Source organism: Bubalus kerabau, chromosome 2, assembly GCF_029407905.1.
Source record: "Bubalus kerabau isolate K-KA32 ecotype Philippines breed swamp buffalo chromosome 2, PCC_UOA_SB_1v2, whole genome shotgun sequence".
Taxonomy (NCBI): domain Eukaryota; kingdom Metazoa; phylum Chordata; class Mammalia; order Artiodactyla; family Bovidae; genus Bubalus; species Bubalus kerabau.
In genome coordinates this window covers 115,701,832-115,715,504 of record NC_073625.1, presented here as the reverse complement: position 1 = coordinate 115,715,504, position 13,673 = coordinate 115,701,832, and the positions used below count along the sequence as shown (strand labels likewise).

The 13,673-nt window shown below is 46.2% G+C and overlaps 1 protein-coding gene across 1 annotated transcript in view; it reads left to right on the top strand.

The window, feature by feature from the left end:
- The window catches only part of ITGB5 (integrin subunit beta 5), a 113,676-nt gene that overhangs the window by 9,782 nt on the left and 90,221 nt on the right, over nucleotides 1-13,673 (top strand). Inside the window, exons 2-3 of the mRNA XM_055568456.1 lie at nucleotides 667-752; nucleotides 7,290-7,494. Of these exons, the coding sequence (XP_055424431.1) occupies nucleotides 667-752; nucleotides 7,290-7,494 (291 nt within the window). The remainder of the gene's footprint in view (nucleotides 1-666; nucleotides 753-7,289; nucleotides 7,495-13,673) is intronic.

Sequence of the window (13,673 nt, the reverse complement as noted above, 5' to 3'; positions counted from 1 at the left end):
CAAGGACGTTTCCTTCTAGTCTTCGTTTCTGATCTTTTTTTTGAACATCAGGGATAGACTTTGAATGGGTGGTTTTTTAATGTGATCAAATACCTTTTTATTATCTCCCCAGATGATATGTATTTTCTTGATCTATTAGTAACTATATTGAATTAATAGATACCCTGTATCTTAAGCTGGCATTGTAGTCCTCGGCCACATTCTTCTTTAAGGACTTTGCTGCTGTCTTTCGGTACACTATGTATTTGGTGTGACAGTACCTGATTTAGGATTTTCTTACGTCTGAAGAAGATCAATCAGTTCTTTTTTTAATTTGCTTTTTGTGCTATTTATGATATTTTGTCTGGACTGAGCATAGAGGGGCCTTGTTCTCGACGAGCCAGGACCTGCTGTGTCAGGAAGAAGGCAGCGGGACCCCTGGTAGGCACAGTAGAAACGAAGGGACTTGCTGACCCAAGTGTGCACGCGGTGGGTGCTTCAGAAACCGTCAGTGTTTAGCTTCTGCCAGTGAGCAGAGGCCTGCGATCAGCACAGGGCCTGCACCCTTCAGCTTCAGGGAGGCCCCCTGTTAGAGACGGAAGTGACTCCTCCTCCCGCCCATTCAAAAGCCCATTAATGGAGTTTATGGCTGGAAGCTAATGGCTGCATCTTCATCTTTCTTTGAAGGTCTCAACATATGCACCAGTGGAAGTGCCACCTCATGTGAAGAATGCCTGCTAATCCACCCAAAATGTGCCTGGTGCTTCAAAGAGGTGCGTAGGTGGGGGAGGGGAGGAGTGCTCGGAGGGGCGGGTGGGGGAGGGGTGGGCTTCACCTCGGCATCCAAGTTGACCAAGCAGAAAAAGTGTGTGCAGGTTCTGTGAGCTGCCTCTTCCTTTCTCCCAGGGCGGAGACAAAAGAAAAGCTGCATTTTTAGGTGTTAATCCTGTTGTAGGGAAACAAGATCCTCTTTCCCTTTTGTAGGGGAATCAGTTATGATTCTTGTACAGTTTTCTGCTATTTGATAAAAGACCTGAGCTTGTGAAGTGAGTCTTTTGCCTAACGATATAAAACATGCCTGGGTGGGTGGCCTGTTGGCGGATGCCGGTCATTGTTCAGTGGCTTATCTGAGGATGAATATTATGAATTGGCCTTTATGGAATGGTTTTACTTGAAAAGAATAGCTGCTGTTTCTTTAGACCCTGTAGGAAGGGATGTAAGTTTGGGATGGTGATAGGCATATTGCTCTCGTAAAGCAATACAAATATCAGTGCTTGGTTGGCTAATCAGGAATATTCAGTTTCTAAACCTACACTGCCTCTTCCAAGTGACTGTTCTAGATTTTTTTTTCTCCTAGTAAAGAGTAAGATTACTAAACAAGCTACTTTGAAAGAGGACTCTTCCCAACATATGAACCCCTCATTGTATTTGGGGCTTAATGGTACTGTTTTGTTATCAACTTTAAAACCTTTCACGGATTCCTTACAACCTGCATGACAAATCCAAGTTCCATGGCCCCTGCCTGTTTCCCTACCTTCGTCTCTTGCTTGCCTTCAACACTTTAGCTCCAGGGGATGACCCGAGCGAGGGTCCCCAGAGAGCCCTGACTGGTGAACACCCTCATGGTTTTCTCTTTGCTGCTTCTCCTGAAGAGCTTCCCAGATTTCCCCTCCTTTTCCTGACCAACGCCTTTTCTTCAGTTTTTAAGAGATTAGTTCAAGACTCATCTACTCCATGAAGACTTTGATGGTTTTCCCCAGACACATCTGTCTGTCCACCCAACCATGTTTCCGTCATCTATCCATCTATCTGCAATAAGAACGTCAGCTTCCCCCACCAGAAATTTAGGGCAGGGGTTTTATCTGTTTTCTTCACTGTTGAACCTCCCATACCCAGAGTAGTGCCTGGCTCATAGTATTAATAGCTGCTCAGTAAGATTGATGAAGGATTTCACTGGGTGGCTGTTTATTACATGTCTGCATGTACAGCCCATGACCGACCACCTTTCTGTCTCCCTGTAGTTAGTCCTCCAGCAATAGCACTTGTAACCTCTTACTCGGTGCATTTGTTTTCATGCTTGTTTCCAATTAAATCATTATTTCCTCGAGAATCTGTGTCTTCCTCATCTTCAAAATTGGCCAAGAATCTGTCAGGAATTCATATTTGATAAAAGAGGCCAGCTAAAAAGACACCTTGTTTAGAAAACCAAAGTTGAAATCTCAGTTTCACCATAATTTACTGTTTCTTGGCATGTAAAATGAAGATGACAATTCCCACCCTCCAGTACTTTGGAAGTACAAAACAAGGTCAATTCATGAGAGGGCTTGTGGATGGAACTGCTAATTAACTGAGCCTCCTGTACCTTATAGATATTTTCTAGTGGAATGTGAGCCATGGTTTCTGGAAGTTGGGCTGGATTGTCAACTTTAGGTCTCTTCCTTTCCCCAAGTCTGATGTCCTGATACTGGTAGTATCTGATGACACTTTTTTATGTTTTTGTTTCTGGCTGAGAAGCACAACATATCTTAGTTCCCCAGCCTGTTCAAGTCCATGTCCCCTGCGTTGGAAGCGTAGAGTCAACCACTGGACCACCAGGGAAATCCCGACTGATATCTCCAGGAGTAAATCATTGACCTGCTCCACACCTGGGTCCCCTCTGTAGCTTACTGGGCTCTGTCTGTGCTTATGGCCTCAGTCTTGGCTAATGAACCTCCGGTGATACCTGCGTGGGAATGCAGCTTCCCATCCCCTGTGGGGGTGAACTTTCTCCAGGGCCTGAGTAGTCTCAAAGCTGAGTTTGGGGCTTTCTAGACTGCCCCTTAACAGGGTGAGTGTGGCTGAGTGCCATAATCATGAATCCTGGGACATCATCAAAGAGGTGAGGTTATCTGCAGAGCACATGATGTGGAGGGGCTGGTACCCAGTAGGGGGCTGGGTCCCTAACCAGTGTGTTCTTGTGGACTCCGGGCTGCATACCACCGCAGATTAACCCCCAAACACATTCCACTGAGCGCCTCTGCTTCAGATCCTACAATGGCTTTCTTGTTTACCTGGGGTGGGGGTGGGGACGCCTTACTCTGCATTTAACAAACTTGTAACCTAATTCCATCTCCCAGGTCCCCCTCCCATTACTCTGTTCTCCCACAGGTGTGGCATTTGAGTCACCCAGTGCCCTTGCCACCCTTCCCCGCCCCCACTTCATGCTACTCTGTCTGCCTGGTTCTGCTGCTTGGCTGGCCCTGTTAACCTGGCTCTCCTGGCTCTCCTTCATCTTTCAACTGTGGCTTCATTTTCTCTGGTAGCTACAGATCTTACCCTCTGGCTCTAAGGTCAGAGTCTCCAGACTCTCCCCTACCCTAGTTGAGGATATGGCATGGGGCAGGGAGACTGCCGGTCCTTATCACACAACTCAACCCCTGTCCCTTGCCCTTTGTCAGAGCCCGGGGCTGTGCTCCGCCAGCTTGAACTCTCCCAGTGCTGTTTGTGCTGCACGGCCTAAGACATACAACAGACTCCGGTGGCTTATTACCTATTTTTCTATTTTGTCCTTCACGTTTCTGAAGTAGACATTTGCCTCTGCTCTAAGAGAGTAAGTTTCACAACCCAGCTGTCTGTGAAGGGGTGTGTGCGGGTAAGAATGTGCGCGGGTGCTTTTATGGCAAGGCCTCGGGGCAGCCCACGTGATTTCCACTCACATTTTCTCATCTAAAACCAGTCACAGCACTCAGCCTAAGTACATAGGGAGCTGGGAGACTTCATGTAGCTGTGTGCCCGGGAAAAAGGGAGAAGGGGCTTTGTGGATCAGCAGCCTGTGCCAGAAGCAGGGAGGCCAGCGTACTGGACAGAGGACGGTGTTTGGGGAGAAGTGGGCAGGGCTGAAGCAGCGGTGCTCCCCCAGGACAGAAAGCAGGGTTACGGGAGCTGGAGAGGAGACAGGCAGGCTAGGCGATGGTGCTGAGGGCTGTGGGGAGACGGGAGGCTGTTGGGATGTGAAGGTGAGACATCCTCAGGAGATGTAGCTGGGAGTAGTTCAGACTGACCTGAAACCAGAGGGAGAAGGACCCAGAATGCCAAGGCCGCTGGAAGGAATCCCGCCGGGACAAGAACAGGGAGGCCTGGGGCACATCGATGGTGGCTGTAGGGGCAGAGGTGGGAGAAGGCTGGGGCACCTGGGCTGTGGGGACCAGTCTTTGCCTTGGAGGTGGACATGGAGAGAAGGAATGAAGGGGTCAGTAGGACTGGAGGCGGGAACGTGAGGAAGGAGACAGATTAGAGGCTGGGAAACAAGACCAGCTGACTGGATCTTCTGGGAGATTACCGTGCTGGGGAAAGTAGAGCGGAGGGGTCATGACCTGTATTCTCCTTTGAGCTGGGAAGGAGTGAAAAACATGAGTGTCTGCTCCAGTTCACAATGAAACACAGATCTGTGGAGAACACCGCTGTGTGGTCGCGAAAGGGAAGCGTCTCAGCCCATTGTGCGTGCCCCATGAACAGCCATCCAGCGCGTAGAGTGAGCCCAGCAGCCCTGACGGGACTCACCCGTCTCCCAGCAGCCGGGCCCCGCGGTGGTGTGCTGACGCTCCCAGCAGCCGGGCTGCGCGGTGGTGTGCTGATGGGGCACAGATTCTAGTTTGTCATCACTCACCTTCGGCCTCCCCTCCCCTCCCCCAGATCCATGAGGGCTCCGATGGAGCCAGGGCCGCAGCCACAGAGGGCCCCAGCTTCCTGCCCCTGCCCAAGTCTCTGCCAGGCCCTCTCCCTGTTCGCCAGTTTGCATTTGCTTCCGCCTCTTACCAGGATCAGGGCGTCTGCCCACGGTCTGCACCCTGCCACCCCGCCCTGTTCCTGCTTGGGTTCCTCTTTCCCCAGGTCTGCAGTTTCTCAGCTCCTCACCCTGCTGTTTCAGGAACAAACCAAAACCCATCTTTTCACCCTGAATACCACCCACATCTTTTTTGAGTTTTGGCTTTCCGCAGCAGGCAGTGAGGCGCAGAGGATGTGATGGCCGGAGTGCTGCAGGCGGACGAGCCGAGTGCCCTGGCCGCTGTGCCCCACCGCCGAGAGCCTGCTGAGCGCTGGTCTTGGCTGCAGGAGGGGCTTTTGATTAACAAAATGTATGAGAGTTAAGTACTATTTCGGTGAGCAGTAGACCTCATTATATCCTCCATGTGACAGGTGACAGAGGCAGCGCAGACGGTCAGCTTGTAACAACTCTGCGCACCAGTGTTAGAACAAAGCAAAAGTCATCTAGGTTTGGTATGCCTGCTTCTTATGTTTTTCTCTCTTATGTAATTACTGTTTAGTGACTAAAAGCCATGAAAGATATTTCGAGTTCCAGTGTGCCTTCTGTTGCTTCTCTTAGTGGGTTGCCTGTCATACAGTTACCTTCCCTGAGCCCTTTGGAGGGTTGGAGACAGTGTTTCTGGAGACTGTGTGGACAGATGCTTCCTTCGTGAACTGAAACTTCTTCCACCACAGAGCTGTGGCGCTAGTGATAAAGAACCCGCCTGCCAGTGCAGGAGACTTAAGAGACACTGGTTCGATCCCTAGGTCGGGAAGATCCCCTGGAGGAGAGCATGGCCACCCACTCCAGTATTATTGCCTGGAGAATCCCATGGACAGAAGACCCTGGCAGGCTATATAGTCCATGGGGTCGCAAAGACTTGGACATGAACTCAAGCAGCTGAGCATGAGAGACCATTCTGAAACTAGTTTCCTTTTTTCCATGTTGAGATGAAGTCTCATGCCTGTTTTTCTGCATCAAGTGGATAGTTATCCTCCAAGTTTGATAGGTGGCAGAAGAGTTCTGCACCTGGAGCAGCTAAATTCAGGGGGATGGAGTCTGGGGTCACAGAGTTAGTTTCCTGCTCTGGAATTCAGCAGTGACCTTGACCGAGAAGGGCGGCAGATGATGCAAGGAACACTGAGCTTGTGTTCACAAAGCTGAGGCTGGAGAAACTTAAACTCCTCAGGTGAACATAGGCATGAACTTAGGTATGTGGACCTCAGACTCATCATCTGTAGAAGCAAGGGGCTGGACCAGGTGATGCATCCGAGGTCCCTTCTCCCTGGAAATTGTTTTGTTCTGACACCTGGCAGAGGCTCTTGGCACATCAGACTTCAGGATGTCACTCATGTGAGGAGGATTTTTTAACCATGAGTCTTCCTTTCCTTCACGAGTTTATAATTTGGGGCATCTGCATTCATTGAATTTAAAGCTTAGGAATGGAGATATTGAGACATTGTCTTTATAACATTTGTGCCACCTGGAAAGGTCATAGCTCTCATAATATATGCCCTGGTCTTTGTGATTTTGGTTTCTTCTCTTTTAATGTGCATCTGCCCTTATTCAAAATTAAAATATCGAGTGAGGATCTCAGGGGAAGAGAGCGGAAGCTTGTGGAGGGTTTGTCACTCGCTGCTGGGTCTGCAGTGCTGTCTGTCCCTTTCTTGGGCAGCAGGAGCCTATGCTAGAAATCAGGCATGGCTATCTTCAGATTCCATGCCAGAGAGAACTTCAGCTATTGTGGGCATCCTTGATAGACTGTTTGTTTTTTTAAACTGCTTCATCAGAATCGCTTTATCAGAGCCCAGCTTGACTGTACAGAACCCAGCTTTGGACTCTTGTAATTTCTAGAATAATCATTTTTCTCAGCTTGTTCCACAAGTGTTTTTGGAGACATTTATATGTATATTTATTGTGGCATCCCTGAGGTTGTTGACAGGTAAGATCTCCTGTTATGTCAAGAGTTCAATATACAAAATTTAAAAAAAAAAACAGTTATAAACAAACAAAATCACAGAAGCTCAGAACAACACATCTGGTTTCACTTACTTAAAAATACTTCAAAGTCTCCTTGACTTCCTGGTCTTGACTCTTGCAGAGGCCCTACTGGGCACCTACTGGCCTTGGGATATTGTCTGAGTGACGGCTACTCGGCCACTTGTATCTTTCAAAATTTTTAGTTATGCAACTTTTGACCATATCAGTTGTTTTCTTCTGCTTATCAGGTAGACAGGCACATTTTTTTAAAGAAGCATTTTGACCATTAAAATAACAGTGCAGCCAAATGTTTTACTGTGTGTGTTTACAACTTATAAAATGCCTCCGTGTCCAGCACCTCAGTTCATTATTTAATTCTCATAATACTCTGTGAGGCATTTGGGGTGGGGGTGACCATCTTGTCCACTTTTGGGAAATGGACTGTAGAGGGTCCGAGGTCGAGGGGTGATGATGAATCCACAGCCTGAGATGCTCTGGAGCCATCCTGACTGCCCCCTGCCCTCTTCCCCTGTTTCCGTGCCTCCAGGACTTCGGCAGCCTGCGGTCGGTCACCTCCCGGTGCGACTTGAAGGCGAACCTGATCAGGAATGGCTGTGGTGGCGAGTTCGAGAGCCCGGCCAGCAGCACCCAGGTTCTGCGGAACCTGCCGCTCAGCAGCAAGGGCTCCAGCCCAGCGGGGTCCGATGTCATCCAGCTGACACCGCAGGAGGTCACGGTGACCCTGAGGCCCGGTGAGTGCCCTGGGGTGGGCCAGTTCAGGATGGTGGGAAGAGAAGCCTGGCAGGGGAGGGCGATGGGAGGCAAGGCCCAGACCCCGGGAAGGGAGGGCCAAGGCCTTTGGGATAATAAGAGTATCTTTGCTATTTTAAAAATTGTGAAATATACATACCATAAAATTTGCCATTTTAACCATTTCTAAGTGTGTAGGTCAGTGCCATTAATTGTACTCCCAGTGTTGTCTAACCATCACCACTGTCCATTTCCAGAACTTTTTTCTTATCCCAGACTGAAACTCTGAACCCATTAAATGCTAACCCCTCAGTCCCTCTCCCCCTCCTCACTGCCCCCCAGTCCCTGGTAGCCACCATTCTACTTTCTGTGTTTGTGAATTTGACTACTCCACATACCTCATACAAGTGGACTCCAATACATTTGTCTGTTTGTGACTGGAGCATTTCACTTAGTGTAACACCCTCCAGGTTCATCCATGAGGTAGCATGTGTCTATTTCCTCCATTTTCAAGCTGAATAGTCCTCCATTGGCTGTGTAGACACAGTTGTTTATCCATCCACCCATGGATGGGCTCTTGGGTTGTTTCCACATCTTGATTGTTGTGAATAATGTTCTTATTTTCAATGGGAGGATGCTGGTACGTTTACTCCTTAGTCCATGCAAGTTTCTAAGGGAACGTGCTACCTCCAGGAGAAAGTACTTTTTCCCGTCAGCAAATTTGAATCGGTGGCATTCTGAAGTGGCAAACTTGCAGAGTAGAGATATTTTTTTCTTTATGACCTTGGAACCTCTGCCTTGGAGTTGATTGTGGTATAAGGGGACTAACAGTTTTTGCACACATACTATGTGCTAATTACTTGACCTACCCAAAGGTAGCAGACATAATTTTACACCCGAGGAGCTGTGTGCTCAAGGGCTCGCAGGCAGAGCAGTGAACCTCGTTCAGTGTTGGGTCTTTGTGGTTGCACAGCTCATGGCTTCTTGCTCACCACTTTTCTCGCCTCATATTCCACACATGAGGTTCCTTGTGATGTCAAGGGAGGATGTGAACATGGCCAAATTAGAGAGTATCACTTGTTGAGAGAAGGCAGCCTTTTCCCCCCGAATCCTGTTGACTTTTAGCCTCTTCTCCTTTCTTATTGTCTAGGAAGCCACTCGCAATAACCATTTCCAGATGGTTCGTTGAGACTTCGGCGTGGCTGGGGCTGTGGGAAGATGAGGGATCTGGTTGGCTGTCTGGGCTTGGGTTCTGGCTCTGTTTCTAGCTCGGGACCCTGGGCAAGCGGCCCCACTCCTTAGCATCTCAGGGTCTTTGTCACCTTCATTCCTCACAGCCCTATTCAGAGGCTTAAATGAGACTTTGTTTAAATACACTTTAAGAACTTGAAATTACTGTTTTCAAAGAGTCATGGCCAAAGATGCAGATTTTGGAGACAGCCACATCTCTATTTGGATAGAGATTCTCATATCTCAGAAACAATCTAGCGTGGCCCTGCACATCGTAAGTGTTCAGTCACGCTTCTTCTAGTTGTTGTTAGAAAGGACTCTGAGTCACCGTGCATTTGAGAACTGTCTAATTTCACCTACTGACTTGTCTTGGAAATAAGAAACAAAAGAAGGTATCAGTGGCCCTGCTGGACATAGAGCAGTGCGAACTGCTGTACAGCCCAGGGCTTAGTGCTGGGATTAGCTCAAATACTGTTCTTACAAGTCATCTGACTAGAAGGGACACTCGGAACCTTTAATGAGGTTCCAAGCTGAGAGAGAGAAGGGAGCCCTTCCAGAACTGTGTGAGTGGGTAGAAAAGAGGAAGCCGAGTGGGCAGATGTTTGATGGTGTCCTCTGGGGAAAGACGAATGCCTCTCCTCACGTTAATCTTTGATTCCGACTCAAGGTCAAGGGCTCTGACCTAGAAGGGGACATAGGCATCCTTGTAGATTAGTAAGTTATCAGAGCACAACGTATGATAAAAATGGTTATTGGCTAACATAAGTGGTGTATTTTCCTTTTTATCTTAAAAACTGTGTAACAGGCACTTCAAGAAAAGCCTTGAAAAATCATCCGTTTTAACACTGTTTTCATTTTTGCTAGGTTTTCTGTCTTGATTCATGTATTCGTGTTCATATGTTTATGATGATATATTACTGTGTACCGTTTTCAGTCAGTTTTTGAAAACAAAGACCAAAATTAACACCTCTAAAAGAGTTTGAGGGTCATCACTGAGGGACGTTTTTATTTTGGGAACTCCTCATCTAGAATTGCTCTGAGCCTGTGCCGCTGTCTCCAAGAAATATTCTTCATGGGGGTGAATCCTTATTCTTGAGGGTAGATTTAATTTAGGGAGAAGCTGGAGGTCACACAAAGCCAAAGATTTCACAGTTTCAATTCCAGTTTTTAAAATGAGAATTAAGGTGTGGCTCTAAGGCAGAGAGACTGTTGTTTGGTTTGAGTTATCAATTCTTTTGAAGCAGCCACCAAAGAAATGACTTGAATAAGGGGATCCTCCTTGTGCAAAGTCCTCATAACGTTCAGTTTATGCGCAATGCTTATTTATGCACGAAGCTCAACATACACTCAGTTAAAGAATGAAAGCAGTCTTATTTGGTATAGTTACATCTCTCACTAAGCATTGTGATTCAGTTTCCAATATTGAAAATAAAAATACATGATTCTGTGTTTATACAATATCATGATGTAAGGACTGTGTGCAGCTCTGTTCCTACAGAAGGTGCAATAACGGAGAGCCCATTTCAGCCTATAGAGATGAAGATAGAGAATTGGAGAAGAAAATTAGTGAAAAGTGAGGAGACCTGATGAAAATCTGAATTCCTAGAGGCCTAGAACTTCATGAGCACGTTTCTTTCTCAAATATAGAAACATGTGATGCCAATGATGCCTCTTAAAATTTTGAAAATTTCAGTATTAATAAAGAGAAATACAGGCAAACCCCAGATATTTATTTGTTTGGGGGAAGAGAAGAATAGTGTGTTGTAATTAGCAACATTTTCAGTTTACCAAGTGCATACTTATTTCAAGGTAATGCCCCTCTGATTCTGGGGAAGGCATTCAGGTATGCAGCGATTGGTTTCTCCATTGTGTAATTTCAGAAATGCTTTTGTGTCTCCTTTGCCCAGCTCCCCCAGACCTCATGATAGGTGTTTGTTGAGTGAAATGTGTAGCACTTTATTAGGTTTATGCCAGACTAGTCAAGGACAAGCTTCAGCACTATATATGAGGCACTTCACCCAGGCAAGGTTATTATTCCAGAATAAGCCTGGAAGAAAAAGAATAATTTTCCCTTTTTTTAAGTAGAATTTAAAAATTTTTATTTTGTTTTTTAATTGAGACATAACTCACATACTGTATAACTTACCATTTTAAAGTATACAATTCAGTGGTGTGTAGTGTATTTGCAAAGTGGTACAGCATCACCACTATATGATTCCAGGACATTTTCACCACTACAACAAGAAAGCCCGGTAGCCCATAATACTCCTTATTCTCTCCCTCCCCACCACATGCATTCAGCCCCTGACAACCACTAATCTGTTTTCAGTCTCTGGGGTTTTGCTTACTTTTCATTTCATTTAAATCACATAATATGTGATCTTTTATGTCTGGCTTCTTTCACTTAAGCAAAATATTTTCAAGATTCATGGATGCTGCAGCATGTATCAGGACTTCATTCCTTTTTATGGCCAAATAATGTTCCACTGTATATGTATAGATATACCACATTTTAGTCGATGAATATTTGGGGCTGTTTTCACTTTGGGACAATTATGACTAATGCTGCTGTGAACATTTATGTACACATTTTTGTATGGACATATGTTTTCAATAATCTTGAGTGTATAGCTAGGAGTGGAATTGCTGGGTCATATGGTAATTCTGTGTTTAACTTTTTGAGGGACTGCCAAACTTCAAGCAAGATTTTGTATAAACACAAGATCATGTTTTCCATTCTGTTTCCAATCCTGGAAACTGTATGTCAGGATAACAATCTTAAAAAAACCTTAATGAAGAACATAAAATCCCTAAGAAAGAACATAAACTTGAGAATAAAGCATACTGAAATGGTGAAAAGCTAGGGGTGGAGCAATTAGAAAGGGTTTACTTAAGTCTTGATTTGCCTCAGTCCATTAGTCTCTTAAAAAATGACCTCTGATTGGCAGCTTTAAAGCATTTTTTTTTAATGTTTTATTTTGAAGTAATTTTAGAGTCACGAGAAGTTGCAAAAATAATAGAGAGTCCCTGTGTACCCATCTCAGCTTTCCCCAAGGATAACTTGTTACATAACTGGAGCACATTATCAGAGCCAGGAAACTGCCCTGGGACTGTACTGTTAACTGCAGAGGATGGGTTGCTTTTGAGATGGGCTTCTTTCCATCCCTGTGTATACTGCCTTTCTCCCGTCTCTCACATTCTGATTGGAGATGGCACGTGCCTGACTTGGGTATTGGGTCTGCTCCCCAGACTGACAATGCACACACTTAAAAACACTTGATAATGGGTGGATAGTGCTTCGCTGTGGGCTGAATGTTTGTATCTCCAACATTCATATGTTGAAATCCTAACCCTCTAATGTGATAGTATTAAGAAGTGAAGTGGGGCCTTTAAGAGGTGATTGGGTAATGGGCTGGAACCCTCATGAATGAGATTAGTAGTATAAAAACAAACCCCCCAAACCCCAGAGGGTTCTTCTGCTTGCTTCGGCAGGAAGTCTGTAGTCTGAAACCCAGAAGAGGGCTCTCATCAGAACCCAACCACACTGGCCTAGTCTTGGTCTTACACTGTTGTTAACTGTGAGAAATAAATTTATGTTGTTTATAAGCCACTTGGTCCATGGTACTTGTTATAGCAGCCCAAACTAAGATTATTTTCAAGGAAACTAAAAATGCTGAGCCCTAATTGCTTGGCGTCAGGTACTGTAAAGGTCAGTAACGTCTTCTGATGGTTCCATCTGTCGAGTCAGAATTCTGAGGAGGGGGAGTAGCGTTTGGTGCAGCACCCAGACTTGTTCTGGGCCAGGGAGGCGATTCTTCATTATGGGTCTGGATTTAATTCTGAGTCTTAATTGCCTTCTGCTTCAGTGAGCAGAGAGCTGGGTGATAGTCTTAGAAGTTATGTGCTGGGGCCCTAATTCCCTGTTCAGCTGTGGTCCATTTATAATGTAGCTGATTTTAACGTTTCTTTCAATTTCTAGCACAGAAGTATAATTCTAAGGAATCAAAAACTACTTGCAATGGGGATAGTGAGAGTGTTTATCTGTTAGATGCTACTTTGTCTAAAATATTTGAACACAAATCAGTTTTAGGAAAACCAAAAGTTGTTGTTAGAATTCTCTACGTTCATTTTCTGGGAATGTTTGTCATCTGGTATATGTTCCCAGGAAACATAACTTCTCACTTTTTGTTGGAGGGAAGACAGAAGAAAGCTTTAAAAATACATTTCAGAGGCAGTGCTGGTAGATACTTGATTATGGACGGAGAATCTACACTGAGGAGCCAAGCAGTGGCGTGAGTTCTGTGCAGAAACAGCTGAGGCTGGCTGAACTGGAAACTGGAGGAACCAGAGGGGCTGCAGGAGTAGCCGTGTCCTCACAGGTGTGAGGTGATCAGCTTTACTTTGGTGTTTGTTTTATCCTATTTCTCTGATTCTGCTGCTGGGCCCAAGGCGGGGATTTTGTGGACTGGCCCCAGAGAAGAGGGTGACAGCCACACAGGGAGAAGAACCTGTAGGGGTCTTACGTGGAGAGGGAGGAGGGGGACGTGTGGGCTGGGCTGGTGTCACCAGAGACAGGTACAGACTGAGCGTCCACAGTGGAGGTGAGCCTGGCTCTCATCCTCCTGGACTCACAAGAGGTGGCGACTGGTTTAACGTCTCAGGTGGTGCCAAACTGGGCGGCTGGATGTATTTTTGAGTGTGTCTAAGTGGCTCAGATGGTAAAGTGTCTGCTTGCAATGCGGGAGACCAGAGTTCGATCCCTGGGTTGGGAAGATCCCTTGGAGAAGGAAATGGCAACCCACTCTGGTATTTTTGCCTGAAAAATCCCAGGAACAGAGGAGCCTGGTAGGCTCCATTTCATGGGGTCGCAAAGAGCTGGTCATGACTGAGTGACTTCACTTTCCTTTTCAAGTGTACTTGGTTCCAGAAGTGTACTCAAAGATGGAGAAGG